The sequence below is a fragment of the Pundamilia nyererei genome, unplaced genomic scaffold (genome assembly GCF_000239375.1).
Source record: "Pundamilia nyererei isolate P.nyererei 1_Seehausen unplaced genomic scaffold, PunNye1.0 scaffold00012, whole genome shotgun sequence".
Taxonomy (NCBI): Eukaryota; Metazoa; Chordata; class Actinopteri; order Cichliformes; family Cichlidae; genus Pundamilia; species Pundamilia nyererei.
In genome coordinates, this window is record NW_005187413.1 from 3,843,345 (window position 1) to 3,862,181 (window position 18,837).

General features: G+C 41.3%; 1 protein-coding gene across 1 annotated transcript in view; it reads left to right on the forward strand.

Annotated features, from left to right (window-relative positions):
• The window catches only part of sema3fa (sema domain, immunoglobulin domain (Ig), short basic domain, secreted, (semaphorin) 3Fa), a 46,099-nt gene that overhangs the window by 24,897 nt on the left and 2,365 nt on the right, over positions 1–18,837 (forward strand). The window contains exons 3-18 of the mRNA XM_005724526.1: positions 2,113–2,273; positions 2,359–2,421; positions 4,672–4,791; positions 6,168–6,257; positions 7,257–7,350; positions 8,667–8,786; positions 10,134–10,273; positions 11,270–11,384; positions 15,809–15,878; positions 16,699–16,843; positions 16,935–17,157; positions 17,449–17,537; positions 17,673–17,714; positions 18,157–18,314; positions 18,495–18,556; positions 18,666–18,799. Coding sequence (XP_005724583.1) covers positions 2,113–2,273; positions 2,359–2,421; positions 4,672–4,791; positions 6,168–6,257; positions 7,257–7,350; positions 8,667–8,786; positions 10,134–10,273; positions 11,270–11,384; positions 15,809–15,878; positions 16,699–16,843; positions 16,935–17,157; positions 17,449–17,537; positions 17,673–17,714; positions 18,157–18,314; positions 18,495–18,556; positions 18,666–18,799 — 1,826 coding nt within the window. The remainder of the gene's footprint in view (positions 1–2,112; positions 2,274–2,358; positions 2,422–4,671; positions 4,792–6,167; positions 6,258–7,256; positions 7,351–8,666; positions 8,787–10,133; positions 10,274–11,269; positions 11,385–15,808; positions 15,879–16,698; positions 16,844–16,934; positions 17,158–17,448; positions 17,538–17,672; positions 17,715–18,156; positions 18,315–18,494; positions 18,557–18,665; positions 18,800–18,837) is intronic.

Consider the following 18,837-nt stretch of genomic DNA (forward strand, 5'->3'; position numbering starts at 1 on the left):
TGAAGGAGCTGTAGTCCTCATGTAGACAAACATCCACAGCACATGGAATGAGTCCGAAGTGCTGTAGATGTTAGGATGCTGGTGATGTGTAAGTGACATGTAATCTTGGACAGGTACCTCAGTTAATATCTGCTAAATCATGGTTCCCATATTAATACATGTTGAGTTTTCCCAGTGCAGCTTTTTTAGTATACAATTGACTGGTCATTTTCCCCACATCTGGATTAATTAGGTCACTTCTGACAGGATGAAATTTGATTTGCTTTGGGGTGAAGCACATTGATCCAGTGATCCTGGATGGGAGATTCACAAGAGAGAAAGATGACAGGCTGTCAGATACTTGAAGCTGGTTGCTATTAACAGGTGATACAACCTACTTGTAATGTAGTAGGTTGTCTGTCTGTCTGCCCGTCTAGTCTGGTTTGCAGTGGCCTAACTGTCTGATTTATGGCAGCCGGTCCTCTCCCTTTCTGATGCCCGTGCATGTAGATCTGAATGCAGAGGTGATAAATGTGGGGTCACGGCTGAAGTTCCAGTATCGTTTGACTGCTGGGCTTGCCACAGCAGATAACAGGCTGTGTTTAGTTGACTAGCAAACGAAGATGGAAGATGTTTATAGAACAAGTCTGGTGCTCGACTGTCTTAGGATGCTATCTATGTGTTTGTGAGTGCGACTTTTGCATGAATACAGTAATCCTGGATTACACATGGCAGTCTTTCCTGGAAACCCTCAAATACACTAAAAAATCAAACCTCAGAAAATTTTCATCTTATTTCTGATTTAATGCTTTTTCAGGATTCGGGGAACAGAATAGACTTAAAAATAAAACCCCTGACGTGTACTTTCACCACAGCATGGCAAAATCGCATATCGGGGTTACTATTAAACTGTTTAATGTGTTTGGAGGCATCTTATGAGAATTACACGGGTGACAGGCACGTCTGTTTCTGTTTACTACCCGCGCACCATGATGCTGCACCGTGACTGCAGCATTTCACAGTTTCTGAAGGAGCTCAGCAAACCAACAGCGAAGAAGCTCTCTAGGAGAGGATTCATGTCAGTATTTCCACATGTCCCGTGCAGGTGGAGAACTTCATGCTGTCTTTTATTTCCCTAAGTAAGACTTTCTTCCTCGGTCGGGTTAAGGAAAGTCGTTATAGCTGCCATATGGAGTCTTTTTCATCTCCAGTGACTCTTAGATTTGGCTACACAGAGCATAAGAGCATTTGTACGGTCCCATTAAAGTGGAACCTGAACAGGCCTTCCATGGGATCCTTGGGCTTTCTCTACAAACAGAACAATCTCAGCTTTCACAAAGCAAATTCTGAAAGACAAGAGAAACAGATACACTTATCAGAGCTGCTCCAAAGATAATAAGAGGATCGGGGGAGGAATCTGCTTTTTGTACAGCAGCACTGAAAGTCACATTTTCACACCACTGAGCCTCCCCGTGCAGTATGTGAGCCATCAGTTTCATTTCAAAATAGATTTAACAGCGATATGGAGGAAAGTATGCTGCGGTGTTTTGCTTCCCAGGGAGCACATCGGTTCATTCGTGGCTAATTCACCAGGGGAGATTGTTACAAAGTCTATCATCCCCTTCACAGCTTGTTACAACTGAGGTTCAGACTCCACGGCCCTGAATGTTATCAACCATGTGGCCTGTTGTAATAAACAGCGTGGTATTTGACTTCTTACTGTTCCCATAACTTGTGACTGATCTTTTGAGTCTCTCTTGCCATTCATTTAGGATTCCCGTGAGTTATTTTTTGTCTGCTTGCTTTAGTCAAGCCCGCCGTACCCATATTTAGTCTGACCATAACCCCATTATGGCAGGATGTAATTGGGGGGTAAAAACATAATCTGTAAATTAATCTTGGATAGTTTGATGGTAGGCTTGGCATCATTAGTATGTTGCCATGTCTTTAACAATAGAATACTTTGTGTGTTTGTGCGTATGTATTCCAGAAAAAGGCAGCCGACACACAATTCCTGAGACTATGTCTGTGGTTTGGGTTTTCCAGTTTTATTGTGTGTTTTTCTACTACAGTAATTGCAGGTTCAGTATGAACAAAAACATTTATTTTTGCACTTTTTTTGCCCCTTTATAGAGCTGAAGTCTACCGGCACTGCTCACCACTTCTCCTTTTTGCTGAATTCAACCGACTATCGGATCCTTCGCATGGACGAGGACCATGACCGCATGTATGTGGGCAGCAAAGATTATATACTCTCTCTGGATCTACATGACATCAACAAGGAGCCTCTCATAGTAAGAAAGTTTCTACCTAAACACTGAACTGCCCAAGCTCGGCATGGGTTTACAGCTAACCAGCTTGTGTATTTTTCACTGTCAGATCCACTGGCCTGTTGCCCCCCAAAGGAAGACTGAATGTGTTTTGTCAGGGAAAGACATCAATGTAAGTATTTAAAAGAAAATGCAATTCTGACGAATGAAAAATCCCAAACATTTTCTAGTTTCATTTATAAAAACTTACTATTGTTAATTGATTTTCATCTAAATACTGAATTTTTGGTTGTTGCAAGTTTTCAAATCAAATCATCAGTGCTGAAGGCACACTAGCATCATACAAGTGATAGCTTCTGGAGACACCGTGCTACAATTATCCTTATAATGCATTTAATGTGGTTATTCAGTAGCACTCAGACTTCAGCTGGACTTCAAACTGAAATTTAAAAATTCAGATTCTACACTCTGTTTATAAAGATAGCTATATGGGTATCACACTATCACAAGTAAACACTTTGTTTCCAGGGTTACCCCTGTTCAAATTTAACAGTGTGTTTTAATCCTGTCTTTTTTTGGTGATGCTCCCAATTTTAATGTTGGACTGGGGTTAACAGAGGACATTTTCAAGCTCCTCCAAATGTGTGACTGGTTATGAAGCTCTTATTTACTGCCTCTGAATCCCTGATAGCTAATTGCACACAGATGCCACCAATTTAGCTGAAGCAGGAACTTGAACCTTGCAAAAAAAAATGCACCAGTCTAGAAATGCCAAATTATTATCATTATTTTCCTTTCTTTCCACACCGTAATCATTTTACCTTTTGTTGTTCAGACAAGCTTCCAAAATGAATCGGTCACTGGAAGCCTCAGACCCATACGAAGTCTTAAAAGGGTTCAGAGACATTCAGACATCTCCTTGCACCTCCTGTGCAGCCCCCACAAAGAAGGGATGGAAACTCATCATTGAAATTCATTTAAAAACCAGATTCCTCTCCTTTGATTTCGTTCACACGTTGATCCCCCTCCTACCCTCAAACACACACATATGCACTTGTTTTATCCATGCTAGGGGTGAGAGACGGCACAGTCAGGGTGCACCAACAGTTTGATGAGGCTGTGGATAATAATCCTTCTCTTCCTGCTGGTATAAAGCTCAGGCAGCTGTTTATCCTACTAGAATGTTCATTTATGCACGTCTGGTGACCCACGCCTCCCAGCGCCTCTGGCTACATTGGCCTACGTATGTTCATATGCGCCTGTATCAGCTTCTGTGTATGTGTGTGAGGGGATGGGTTTGAAATTTCATCAACAGAATAAGAGAATAAGAGATAAGACCGGCTACTGCAAGACATCGCAGCAGTCTTGGCCGCTCTTTAGTGAATGACAAATGATGACAATTCAGAAGCAATTCAGAGGGGATGTTGGTTCAGGCAGGAGGTCAAAGGCAATCAGCCCCACTGTGCTCTCTGTGGGGGAGCACAACTGTGCACTGAATGATACACACAGGCCCGCATGCGTAAACACACACACACGCACAAAAACACATCCTCTGAAACCTCTGACTTGTGCATCTGTCATGCTGTTAAAATCTGCCAAAATGGCTCATCCCCCATCCTGCATACAATCTTTTTTATCTACTTGGTTCATCCTTTCTTTTTCACCAGCTGTCACTAGCAGAAAACATGACAGACAAATCTGAACAGAGCTTATCGGCTTGAACATTTCTGTAGTTGGAATTTTGATTTGGTGGATTGTGACCAGGAAGGCAGACAGCTGGTCAGGCAAACAGATTGGAAAAAACCTAGAAAGCACAGAGCTGTGCTCACTGAGAGCACCTCTTTGTCTTTAGTCCAAAAAAGGAAAACATTGGCATTGCTTGAATTTCGCTACTAAGAAATTAAAATTCTAAATTCAGGCCAATCAGTGTTGAGCTTTTCACATTTTTGGCTTTATGGTTTGTCTAAAAAAAGAAAAAGAAAAGTTAATTGGATTTCAAAACCTTTTCATTTCTTCCCATTTTTTCATTCAAGCACTCTTATTTGCTCTAACCAAAATCTTTCCCATTTGTCAAATTTGACAGAACACTGAATTGGGTTTAACCTCAATCCCTGAAGCAACCACACTTAACATCTCAGAGGCGCTGCTTTCCTTGGTTTCAGCCACACACTTAAATGGTGTTTGGAAACATTTTCCCTGTGAGAGTGTGGTCCGATTGGAAGCCAGAGCCAGCCTGACACAGAGAGCGGAACAGCGCTGCCAAACAAAAGCCAGCCAGCAGAGGAAGTGATAGATGTGATGTTTTTAAGGCAGACAGAGGAGTTATTAACCATCAGTAGGGCACTGTATATTAAGCATCTCCCTTTATCTACTGCATTTTCATTATCTTGTGCTGTCTGTGTTTTGTTTTGCTGTCTCTCAGGGGGAATGTGGTAACTTCATCCGTCTGATTGAGCCCTGGAACCGGACCCACCTGTATGTGTGTGGGACAGGCGCCTACAACCCCATCTGCACCTATGTCGACCGAGGACGCAGGTCACAGGTAACCAAAGACACAGCCAGGCATCCATGGAGACATTTTGACCTCTACTCTCTACTTCCTAAAGAACCATATCAGTCGATCAGTCTCAGGTCAGAGACGCTCCTCCTGCTCTCGCGCTTTAGTTTCATGGGCTTTGCTTCTCTTCCATCATTTTCTGCGTATTAGTTTTCATCGATTTGCACTCTTTCACGGTCTGGAGGACTCAAAGAAAAAAGCTTGGTTAGACCTCTCCAGATCACCATTAACATTACAAAGTTGAAGTTGGTAAGGCAACAAATAAGAGCAGCTAAGTGCTGCTGCTTAGGGGCCATTGAGGCTATAAGCTTCTCTTACCATTGTGAATATCACGATGACACTATATCTATAGAAAATACCTCTGCTTGTGGTCCTCCATCCCCACCCTCACCTGTTTATACACTGTGGCCCTGTGGCCTGTCTTGCTGAAAACCTCTGAAAAGCAATCATTACTGATGGAGCCTCTCATCCATCATCAGCCTTGTAGCTCACCCCTCCCTCTGTCCCTTCCTCCATCCCTCCCTCACTCGATGGCCACGCAGAGCTTCGGCAGCTGCCTACCCAGTTATAGTCGACACACTTGCATTCACCGCTCTGCCTGTTTAGTCTCACTGTTCAAATGGAGGGTTCAGATTTCAATGTAAAGGTCAGTCTGTCTCTTGTCATTCAGTTTCTCCCTTAAGGCCCAAATGCTATGTTACTTCACACTGTAAAGATTTTTCTCAGTAACAGTAGATGTAAACAAAAACCAGTTGTTCAGAAATTCGTCCCCGTCTTATACAAAGGGCTTCACACATTTTTTAATCCCCAGTTCATGCCCAAACTTTGTCCCGTAACTGCAAACGTTTTCCTTTAACTGCATCAGCTTTTATGCCTTTTCGAGGCGGCTTCACAGCTTTCTCTGCAGGCTGATGAGCTCCACATCAAAAAGTGTAAAAAACGTGAACATTTAGTTTGGTTGCTAATAACAGTTACACTGTGAACATGCGTACACGTATTTTCTCATATGTTGATGTAATTATATTCAGTGTATATGTTGTTTGCTATTTAATGTGTTCTGTATAACCTGCATGCTTTACAGCTGCGTTTGCATGTCTCTGAGTCTAATCGCACATGGGTATCAAATGATCAATGCCACTCATCAGGCTCTCTTCGATCACCTTTGACCTCCACTTTGACCCACTCACATTTGTATTTCCATCTTTAAGAACTACTTTTTTTATTCGACTTCTTTTGTCCAATCCCTTTTGCTCTGACATATTTACTCTTCTTTTTATGTCATGGTCGGCATCAGTTGACTTTAATCTGGGATGTTGTACGTCGGTAATGAGATGGCCATTGTGCCATGTCTCTGTTTTTAGGGGTTCCACTACCAACAGGCATCCCAATCTGGAGGGAGAACAAGTCGAGCAGCAGACTACAGCGCTACATCACAGCCTTTGGAGGCGAAGGTGGGCTGAAAGTTTTGTAGAGTTTTATGCCCACCTGGAGTACTTTTTTTATTAGAGTTGGGGGAAATAATAGGGGGAAAGCATAACTATAAATAAATTTCTTCTTTTAAATATCTTGGGTTATCGAGGCAGCTTGCTGAACTACTGAGCCTCCAATCAACTCTGCTTTCAAAACTGAACTGTGAACGAACAAAAAAGTTCTGCATCCTGTTAATGACTAGTATTTTTTTTTTCAGACCTTTATCTCCAGTATTAAGCAGCAAATGTACACAAACAAAATATGCGGGGGAAAAAGCTCCCCCTTTCACTAAAGTTTTCAGACAAATGCACAAAATCGTAGACCCAAACCACAGTTGTCATCTTCATTGATTTACGCAAATGGTAGCGTTTTCATCACCACACACATATTTATGAGTCATACTGTATCTTGTTACTAAAAAACAATATCCAAGCTCAGGTTACAAACACAGCTTTACATCTTTTTTGCCTTACATATTTCCTACCTGTCAGACATCATCAGTGAGCTTTGAAGTGCCTGAATGACCTCCGTGTAGACATGTACCCAGTGTTGACACAGATGTTCCAACATGTCCTCTTGCACTGTGGAATAATGAATTCTTGTTTGAGCCACTAACATGAGAAGCATGGTGGATGAGTTTTGAACTGCTGTCAGCGTTTGCCTCCACCTCGCCATCGACTGATAACCGCTTTTGTGCACTATTTGTTCCCATTAGCAGAGCCATGTAAGCTGCCTATAGGGTCACCACTCACACTTAATCATTATTACCAACTTAACCAACTGATCACATTAGTTTGATGACGCCATTGCCTTTTTAGAACTTGTAAGTCTTGTAAAGTAAATGATATAGCCAAACTGCCCCCCCTCCCCACCCAAACACACACACACACACGCGCGCGCGCAAACAAAAAAAAGTTCCTTAAACATAATAAATCTGTTACCATGTGGTTTATGTTTTTCTTCACCTTTTACCATTACAGGAATACATTTTCCGCCTTGAACCTGGTAAAGTGGATTCTGGGAAAGGAAAATGTCCCTATGACCCTAAGCTGAACAGCGTCTCGGCTTTGATCAGTAAGTATCAGCTTTTGTTTTTCCTTCCAACGACGTGTGCAGGCGTGAAAGACATAAAAGATCTGCAGTTTGTGTTTGGTTTGTATTGCTGAATGGGACTGCTGGTGATCACTTTGACACTGCAGCGCTGTGTTACTGAATTTTAAGGAGACTTGACGCTTGTGCATGATGTGATGATAAACCCTTTTAATTAGCTAATTGTTCATTTAAAAACAAAAAAGGGCAAATAAAGAGAGCTTTTGGTTTTTTTTTTCTTTAGATTGTGTTTAAATTAACCAGTATTTCAAAACTAAACACTGATTTTAGATTCACACAAGATAGAGAAAGTCGATAAATGATCACATGTACACAAGTAAATTAATTTACTGATAACCATCTCAGTCATTAGTCAGTCAGCTGTTTCAAGTCTAAGCAGGTCTGCAGATACGTGGTCATTTAGCTGGTCAGATGGACGTGTGCGCTCTCATGTCAGTAGGTGGTCTTTTGTTACCAGCTGCTTACAGGTGGTTAGACATGGCTCCAGGTCAGCGACCTTCTGCCCTCTGTGTGTGCATGTGCTCAAGCGTGCATACGTATGCGTGAAGGACAAAGGCGGAGAGCGTCTCTCTCTCTTTTGCTGTGCCATGTCAGCTCAGTTACAGCTGACCCAAGCAAAACTGTAACACCAAAAAAATCATCTAAATGTCGTCTCACATAGTTGGCAGGGCAGAGGCATACCGCACTGACACAACAGGAAGGTGGAATTTCCCTGGTTTAGGATTTAGGTGGGTTTTTTTTACACTACTGTTTCACAAGCTATGCCTCCACTTCACTCCTCATAAGGTTCACAGTATAGAAAGCAAATGCTCCAAGTTTCTGCTTTTTTTTCTAGGTGCTGCACAGAAAGTTTCTGTTTACGCCGAACATGTCAAATCTGACTGGCTTTCCTTGATCTCTAAACTATACGCCATGAATCTGTCTGATGTGAAGTTGACTTTCTAATTGCAGCTGTTCTTTCAAATTTCACTGATTAGCCCAATAAGCACAAGTACAGTAATTATGAGAATAGCATTTTTGTCTGAAACGTGACACAGACACCTGTGAGCTGAGTTTAATCAGACTGAACATGTTTTAATTGGGCACTGTCCTGAGTTAAAATTCCTGCCTTTGAATGGCCACATCTGCCGTGCATGCCATCAGTCAGATGCTGGGGAAATCTAGAGGGATGGCGTCACTTTTTAATGAAGTTCTGGCATGGTAGATAGCATGTTCTGTATAACGTGAAAATGTTTTCATCCATCATGACTTCACCTTGGCATTTCATCTGTGATTGACAGATGGAGAGCTGTATGCAGGAGTGTACATTGATTTCATGGGAACAGACTCGGCGATCTTCCGTACACTGGGGAAGCAGACAGCCATGAGGACTGATCAGTACAACTCCAGATGGTTAAATGGTAATGTCTCAACTCACAGCTTGTTCTGCATCCAGGATTTTCCTTGACTCATTTTGCTGTAGACCAGTTTTTATTTACTCCTCAGTTTCTTAAGATCATTACTGTAATGTTTTAGGTTACCAAGTTAAACCTTGGGGTTAAATACCATCCTGCTGATAGTCAAATTGAGAATGTTCCCTTTCCAGTCAGTTTCAGTTGACTGAATGATCAATTGACTCAAAGCATGCCATTCACTACACTAACTGTTCACTGCATGCCTGCAGCAGAGTCTGACAACAGGGTCAATAGTGTAGTTGCAGGAGAAAATTAGCGCAAGTCAATAATGACTCAGAGTAGCCTTTGCTTTGTGAATGAACTGTGATTGGCTCAGTGACATAAATGCTGTTCGAGAGCTTTCATTTGATATGGCCAAATCAGTCACAGCATCCCCCACCCCCCCACCCCCCTGAATCCTGCAGGCTCCCAGATTTTCCTCTGACCCTGTTGCCCTGACAACAATCCCCTGGCAGTGGTTCACTGAATCGGGACACCTGAGTCCTGCTAATCAGCCATGTGAGATGTCACAGATATCCCCCCTCCCCCATTACATGGTTCCTGGTTATCCCCCCTCCGCTTGGTTTGGTTTGTCCTCATTTGGGACCCTGGTCTGTCACAGTGGGGAGGGGCACTCTGTGTTGCGTGTCCAGTGTTGACCCAGTGAATCAGCCAGCGGGAGCACACTGTGATGCCATATTGAGCATTGTCACTAGGAAGAAATAAAGGGACAAGTTTAGAGTGTCAAAGTGCTGTTTAGTCTTTAGGCTGCTGTTATTTTGCCCATAACAGTATTAATAAAAATAAATAAATAAAAGCATTTTATTTCGAAGGGTTAAGCTGTTGAATGAAACAAGATTTTCAAGGTCTCAAGTATTTTTCTTGATAATTGACAGCTTTCCTTGTTTATCTTAAAACAATGGTCAGGTACACGTGTAAACTAAAGAATACAAAGTCAACATACAGCCATGGTCAGAGGCAATTTTGTGTGCGTTCAGGATGTCCCTCTTCTTTTCTCTTGAATGCTATTAGGAAGCTTTTTGACATTTGGCACAAAGGTTCACGAGGACCGAAGGAACTGATTTGATTTGGTGGTCAAAGGTCTCTGTGACCTCACACGGCACATTTGGCCACAACTCAAAAATCTGCACGTGATTTCACAAAATGTTTAATGGGAGGCTACTTTTAGTGTGACATCATGACATTTTGAAAAACACTTTTGTGGCTGTAAAGAGGTTTTAAATATGTTGCCTGCACACATAATGTATTTTCCAAGACTTGTGTTGAACATTTTCTTTCCTTTTTTGTCTACAGATCCCACATTTGTTCATGCACACCTCATTCCAGACAGTGCTGAAAAGAATGACGATAAACTCTACTTCTTCTTCCGCGAGAAAGCATCTGAGATGGGCCAGAGTCCCATGACGCAGTCCAGGATAGGGCGGATCTGCCTGGTGAGTTATCACACCAGTCATCAAATTTAATGCTTATGTGTCTCCGTAATGGTTAGTTATGCTCTGCTGGCAGTTTGAGGCCCATAAAGGAAGTCCCCCATGATCATCAGAAACTGTTTTCTGACTAATAATTACTATGTACAACAGAGTGATGCTTAGCAAAGTATTTGTCATTTGCCTCAAAGGCCAAGTCTGAGATCCTTTATTTCTTTTCCTCAGGGTGAAAGGTTTGAAGAGCAGGGTTGACTTTAATCCACGTCTGTAGGCATACAGAGACATCTTTGCAAAGCCTCTGTTTAATTAGCATTGTAGTGTTGTAGACACACAAACAATTGAGCTGTGTTCAAAACTTTCAAAGCATCTGCACGTAGACTTCAGAAAAATGCATCTGAAGGGTTCTGTGTTTGCAAGCTGCATCCCTTAAGTGTCTAATTCAAAAGAGATGAAAAAACAAGACAGTCTAGCTGTTCTAGGAGGCTTAGAGCTAAATGCTACTTTCAGCATCCTTACAGTCTCACAGTGTTTGGTTATTTTTTCTATAAAAAGTTGCTGTGTTTTTCTCACATCTTGTGTGTTAACAGTCTTGATTTTTTTAGAGGTTTGATAAAGTTTATATCCTCCAAAAAGATTAAAGTCAAGTCAAGTTTCTGGACGATATTAATTGAAACATCTAAAGCACACAAGAAAATTGGAAACTTTTTTTTCCTTGTAAATGTTAGTAGATAAAAACGAACATTAAATTTTATTCTTCTAACCCACAAATCATTCTGACTGTGAAATGCACTGATTTCATGTATCATCCCAGTTCTTTGCCTCAGTAGCAAAGGTTTTCTGACCGCCTTGTGAAGACTGGCCAAGCTAAAACATAAAGCTATGTCTTTATTTATACAGACCAGTTGTTCCAAACAGCTGTTGGTCAGATATTGCTCAAGCTCATCCCGTTGAGTAATCTTTGGAGCAGTGTGAGAATGACTCCCGCGTGTCTCTGCTTTTCAGAACGATGATGGTGGACACTGCTGTCTGGTGAACAAGTGGAGCACATTTCTAAAGGCTCGTCTCATCTGCTCAGTGCCCGGAGCTGATGGCATTGAGACACACTTTGATGAACTAAGTAAGTTGAATTATTTCCCAGGATCCCTGACCCTTTTAGAGCTTCTCTGATGCTCCCTTTCATCTCTGGATTTTGAACACCGCATCGCGTCACCAGTAGTCACTCTAAACGTAAAATTTAAGTTTGCATATTTAAAAGAGAAATGAACCATTTTCTTTCAAAATGTGTCGCATGTTGCATTTTACAGCTCAGTTAACGCAAACCAGGGACCGTATAGTGCATTTGGTAGGAGTTAATGTAAAGCACATAATGAATGCATCGCTGACCTCACAGAAACCCTGGCAGATGGAAAGTGAGAATTCTTAAATGGCTGCGTAACCGCGACTATTCAAAACAAGGCCCTGCAGATGGACTTGTTGTTGACAGATTTCGTATCAACAACTTCATCATTTGTAGAGTTCTCTTCACATTTGCTTTGCATACTTTCTCCATGATGTTAATCCACATGTACTCGGCATTTGGTGCGGTGCGTGTGGGCCAGCAGCTTACTGTACTATAGTCCGGGGACACATCCAGCAGCATTTAGCACATCTCTTCTTACGTGCTGCAATAGCAGGAAGAATCCCCGAGAAGCTGCAGCTTTAGATTAAGGTATCACTGACTCATACATGTTAATCTTGACATGTATATTCCTTTGAACCTCCTGTAAAGTAGGTGTCATCCTAAAAAAGGTAATGTCCATAATGTCAGAATGTAATCAGCCTGCTTTCAAGCACCATCAGTGTCTCACAGCCTTGTTTTTAGAAAAAGGAACCACATAGACACACATGCAGAGTAATCAAAGTAATGAGCAGCAGGAATCAGTCCAGCACATTGTGGATCATCACAGCCTCACATGACTGACGGGATTAAGGAGGGATTTGTAGTATCCTTAACATTGTAATGACAGGTGGAATGAGCAGCACTTACATTTTATTTTACTACACTGACTAGCTTCTGCTTGCTGGGAACTTATTTTCACAGTAATGCAAAACATATTTCACAACAGTACAAAACAAATTCTATAATCACCTTTATCCCATGTTCACATTCAGTCTGAATTGCCTTGTGAGTGCCGCAGGTGAAACAAGAAGTTCTGATAGTCCAAGTTTGCACCTATCCAATATTATTATTAAGCAGATACAAACTACTACAGACTGTTTGTTCACTTAGCTTATGTATGAAAACACACACGTGTGTGTTAATTTAGAATTTATCATTAGATGACAAAAATTCCTGTTCATAAACATGGAAAAAATGAACAATAAATACATATATTTATTATTATTATAAATTACAGGCACTATTAACATCATGTTTGTGGAACACTTATTTACAGATATGCATCGCAACACATCCCAGTGACCTGCAAAGTGCCACTGCACTAAAAAGTTAAGCAAAATGTACACATACACATAATGTACATGTAATGTGCCATGCGTTTTAGGATTAGCTGCTACACATAATGTATATAATTTGTAAGGGTCCTAAATACCTAGACAGATGTTGATAACCCTGGTACCCTAGATAGTTTATAAAGTTTCATGGAAATCGATTAATCAGATATGCTCATACGTTATGATCATTATAGTAAGATTATTATTACTAATATTACCTGATACAGTACTTAAAATGAATTTACAGAAAGGCCTGAATAACCAACTCTTTAAAGTGTCTTTTAGTACAATGCTGAACAAACAAAACAACAGTCTTAACTCAGTTATACAGCTTTCCTTGCAGTTGTGATAAGGGAAAATGCCAAAACATTTAGGAGGAGAATATGTTTATTTATGTCTTAAAGTTGTGCAATTTGACATGAGGGTCTATAGGGATTGATTATTTGATTAGCTTACCCTTTTAGGAACGCCAGTTTTTGGAACGTAGCATTGGCTTCAAACTTTAAACACCAGAGGGTGCATTTTCTGTAACCAATTACAACTCAGATAACGGCCTTGATGTGTAAAGTGTGCAGGCTTGCGTTCAACAACATAAAGCACCACCGACAAAACAGCCTTCTTCATGCCTGAGTCTTTCAAAACCCTGATTTGTACACCTTTTCAACTGATTATATTTGTACTTTGCCTGAGTTCAACATCTAAGCCAGTCCACAGTGAATTTTGACAGTAGTATTAAACATTTCATCAAGCGACGGTGCAGGTATGAGCTGAATCTATAGTAGGCCTAATCTTGTGCAGTGATGAGGCTTTGCAGATGTTAGTTGTGTGTTAAGAGCACTCAGTGTCTGTGACAGAAAAGCACTCTTTTGTCAGTGTTGCTGTACTTTTAGCGGTCCATCCACTGTCAGTTGTAGCCTCGGTGCAGATGAGCACTCGTGATGAGGTCATTCTGAGTCCTGAGGTGCAATGTAACATCCCACAGCTCTGTGGTCGCTCTTCCCACAACCACAGACAGTCTGGTAAAAATGTATTCTGTCTCCAGTCCTGCTGGTCCTGATGGAGCCCAGCAGAGGCATCGGAGTGGTTGTATGAGGACTCGGGGGAGAGAGTGGAGTAGATTCAGATGGTGAGGCTAACAGAAGAGAAAGCTTTCAGTGTTTTGCCGAGAGGAGGGAGAGGAGGAATATAAAAGCAGAGAGAAAGAGGCACACAGACACGAGTGGTGAAAAATGTCTGCCAGACAAAAATGAGAATTAATTTGTGACCTATAAGGTTTTATTGCCTTTTTCCAAAATGTAATTATGGAGAGAAATATTCTTTTTTTTTTTGTTTTCTTCAGTTAAATCTAGTTATTTTTTTAGTCACTGAACTCCATAAAACATCCTCACTCTTCATGTATTTTTGGGGGAGAGGATTGTTTTTAAATTTCCGCCACAATCATTTCGACTGGACATTTTAAAAACACATTTCAGGTGCACATCTTTCAGAGTGGGTATTAGGGAGATAATAATATACAATCTGTCTTTATTTGACAGTTTTTCTTCCACACAGTGACTGTTTACTGAGTGCATAATTCACCTGCACTTTTATTTTTACTGCACAGCACCTTATTTAGCCCAGCCCTTTGTGTTCTTCCTGCGCTTACAGCAATTAAATGTTTCTCTGCTAATGTGATGCTGACAGCGCCTCAGAGACTCTGTCTGATCTGACACATCAGAAACAAAAGTTCGAATTATGCAACTTGTTCCAGTTCGTCGCCGATTTATGACTTTTCTCTTTTTTACTGCGCTTGTTCTATAGCCAGGAGGTCTGTCAAACTGGCGTCGGACGGGTTATGAATTTCTGCAGTGTTTGCCAAAAGTTAATTTTTTGCTTAAGCGAGGGGCCATTACCTGTCATTTTCATACCTTGGCATGTAAGGAGATTTTTTTTTTATGTTTGAAAAGATTTTAAACTCCTGATCAAAAGGGAGTTTGTTTATTAAGGAGCTCTGCAGAGTCAGGAATGATGTTTTTATGCAAGCCATGTGGATTTAAGCTTCTTCTTGTTTATCCAATGCACGCTGAGTAAAGTCGAGGGCACAGAGATTAAAGCGTGTGTTATTACATTTCACCTTCAGTTCCACATGCATAACTTTCCTTTCGCTCTTTAACATGCTGCTTCTTACTTTCAGTCAGTTGATATTTGAGCGAGAAATCTGAGCAGGCCGATCCACACTCTTATTGTTGCTTGTTTTCAGCTTTTCAGATAACCATGGGTTATAAAAAGAGAGGCTAGGATTTCATGGCTATTCACTGAAATTGGTATTTTCTAAAGACTTTTGACTATAGGGTATTTTTTTGTCCAAGGCCTTTTCAAACAAGTGATTTGAGAACTTGTTTCTTCTTTTCCATTGATGAAAAACCATGAAATGGAACTGGGTGTTTTTCTGCTCTAACTGTCTACATTAAATGTATTTCAGTTTTCCTTCTTATTGTTTTTCCTTGCACTTTTCTCTAATGAAACCATCAGAGGATATGTAGGGCTCAAAACTGCCTCAGTCCCACAGTCACTGGATCCATATGGCTCCTATTAAAGCCATGTTTCACCCGAGATCTCTTTTTCACATATATTCCCTGCTGAGGCCGAGGAACTGTAGTTTCAGCTTTGGAAGAGTTTAGATTCAGGATCTCATTGAGACTCTCGTAACCGCAATTCATGATGAGCTCACAGCGAAGGAAGAAAAAGTCTCAGTGTCACAAGTACTATTACTTTGGGTTAGTTAGGTTCATTTTAACAGTTTTATTTCTTTCAGATTTAAACAGGTCAGAGTAGGGAGGAGTATCACAGGAGTAACGTTGTGCATTTGCACTCATTACATGGCCATTTTGTGCATAGTAGTTCTGTCTACTTTTCATGTATTTTTGCCAGCAAACCTGCAGAATATGTACTAATGTGATATCATTTAACTGTTGCAATCGACTTAGGGATCCAAGTACTTCGTCATGCACTGCCTGTTATGGTTTATGACTCTGACTAATTGCTATAAATCTTTTCATTATCTTGTAGGAGACGTGTATATCCAGCCAACTCAAGACACAAAGAATCCTGTCATCTATGGCGTCTTCTCAGTTTCAGGGTAAGCATGGCTTTTTCAAACTCTCTAACCTTGATGCAGTTTTGGATAGAAAGTGTGTTTTGGTTCCCTCCTGTGGTTTTTATTCCTTTCCGCTGAGCCCGAAGGTGTCTGCTCTGTCTGATGTTGAAATGCGGCGTTGCATTTGTGTGGGCCGTCACATTCAGGATGCAAAGACGAGACAGAAAGTGAATGTTGAGCCCAGAGGGAGTAGCGTTCCTCTGGGAGGCTGACTGAGCCTATAAGTTCCTCAGAGGTCAGGTTTGATAGCAGGTTGTCATTCAGCACACAGCATTAAAATTCAAGTCAACCAACCAGACGTGTAAACTGAGATTCTGACGGCACACAAAGCAGGAGGAGGTGCGCGCAGAGTCATAATAAACATGTCCTGATTAATGTATTTGAGAAACAAATACTGTTATTGTTTCCATCTTCTCTTTAGGCATCAGGCATGTTTAAACCCAGCTGATAAAAACACATGTGGTGCTAATGACAGGGGCCCATGACAGAAGTTACAAACATAGTACACCCACCACACAGCGGCAAGAGCCTGTACTCTGGCGATTCTCTGCAGTATGTGGGTGTTTGTATGTCAGTGTGTCAGACAGCTTGACTCTACTTGAGTCAGTTTGAGTGTGTGTTTGTGCGTCATAATGTTTCAGTGTGTTCCTGTAAGTATGCGAGTACGTGGGAAGGAAGTAGATTCTACCAGCCACGGAGAGCTATCGCACTAATTATCCCAGGGAGTGAGAAAATCTGAATCCTCGAGCTGCTGTCTTTATGTGTTCACCTTTTCTTTTCTTTTCCTCCTGCCCTCCTCCAGATCTGTGTTTAAAGGCTCGGCAGTGTGTGTGTACTCTATGGCTGACATCCGTATGGTCTTTAATGGGCCATTTGCCCACAAGGAAGGCCCCAACTATCAGTGGGTGCCATACACTGGGAAAATCCCCTACCCTCGACCTGGCACTGTGAGTTAAAACATATAATATATATGTTACTAGAACCATGAATAAGATAAACAAGTAAATTGCTCAACAGAAATTTTTGGTTTCTTACTAGTGTCCTGGAGGCACTTTTACCCCCAACCTGAAATCCACAAAGGATTACCCAGATGAGGTTATCAACTTCATGAGAAACCACCCCACTATGTACAACGCTGTATACCCAGTGCACAAGCGCCCCCTGGTGGTCAGAACCAATGTGGACTACGAGTTCACCACAATTGCTGTTGACCAAGTGACAGCTGCCGATGGGAGCTATGAGGTGCTATTCTTGGGCACAGGTAAGTGTTTTAAGAACAAAACTGGGCATTGTCTGATGATTGCACAGTAATCTTACACGTCTATCATTGTGCACTGTTAAATTCTGTGGCCTTGGCTTTAGCTGGGAGGTTTGCATACGCATGTTGAAACAATCTGTCTCTTAAACATTAATGAGTCATAGTGTGGCTTTCCAAAAACCAGTTCTCTGTTGCAGATATTTTAGAATAACAATGAAGAAACCAAGGTCAAGGTATTAATAGCCAAATAAATCAACAGAGCTCAGCCAAAGTTACTTCTTCCCACTCTTTCAGATCGAGGTACAGTCCAGAAAGTGATTGTCCTGCCAAGAGATGACTTGCAGACCGAGGAGCTGGTGTTAGAGGAAGTGGAGGTGTTCAAGGTCAGTCTTGCAGCCTTAGTCACTTTGCTACTAATCCTCTTTTTGCCCTACTCTACATTTATATACCATGTTTGTTATCTGTGATACAGAATAACAAATCCAGCATTCACATGTTTTTTAATTATGTCACTTCAGGTTCCCACTCCAATCACTACTATGAAGATTTCATCAAAAAGGGTAAGTTAGTGTAATTTGATTCAGACCAAACAGTTCAGCTAACAGCAATCAGACAGAGAACACAGTCGTCAAATTCAATATGAAAATACACAATCTAAGAAAAAAAATGCATGATTAAATACAAAACATTGTAGTACACAACCAAGACCTGATATCCAACTATAGATTTTGTGTAATTTGGTGCAGCTTATACTGAAAACAGACACAGGACTCTAGGTTAGGTTAGAGTATAGCCTAACCCGGAGCCTTCTTATGTCACTTTGAGGATGATGGCTTAGAAACTCAGTGCAAGTAGCTTCAATCAATTATTCATTCTTTAAATATAAATCTATAATTCTTCCTTGAAACATTAGCGATGTCCAGAATTGTAAAATAAATGGCCTTTGCTCGAAAATATGTTCCTGTTTTAATTTCTGATTTGTATTTGTTTTTCTTTTAACAGCAACAGTTGTATGTCGGATCAGTCCTGGGTGTGACCCACTTGGCTCTCCATCGATGCGATGTGTACGGGGAGGTCTGCGCTGACTGCTGTCTCGCCAGGGACCCGTACTGTGCCTGGGACGGCAAATCCTGCTCCAGATATTCTGCCTCACAGAAGAGGTGAGGGTCAGGATTGTGTAGACAGGGAATATATAAATGAAGCAGACGAAGTGCAGCAACAAAGTATTTGCACTTCATTACTTCCCACCTCTGCAGTTGGAGTATTTATGCAGATTTCTTATTTTTCAAGTGTGTTTCGGTTAAATTTTATACCTGTGGCTGTTGATTTGACCCCTCTAGGAGGAGTCGTCGGCAAGATGTGAAGTATGGAAATCCTATCCGCCAGTGCAGAGGTTATAGCAGTGAGTGTCGCGTTGTACTAAGACTATAGCATTTAGACACCAGCATTTTTTCACTCTGGAGCTATCTCACAAATAAAATTGCAACTGTACATCATGTGTTGTTTTGTAGCCAATAAAAACCCTCTGGAGACAGTTCAGTACGGGGTGGAAGGAAGCACTACATTCTTGGAGTGCCAGGCCAGGTCTCCTCATATGTCTCTCAAGTGGCATGTGCAGAAGGAAAACAGTGACCGGAGGAAAGAGGTGAGTACAACTCTTATATTAAACCTTCTATGATCTTT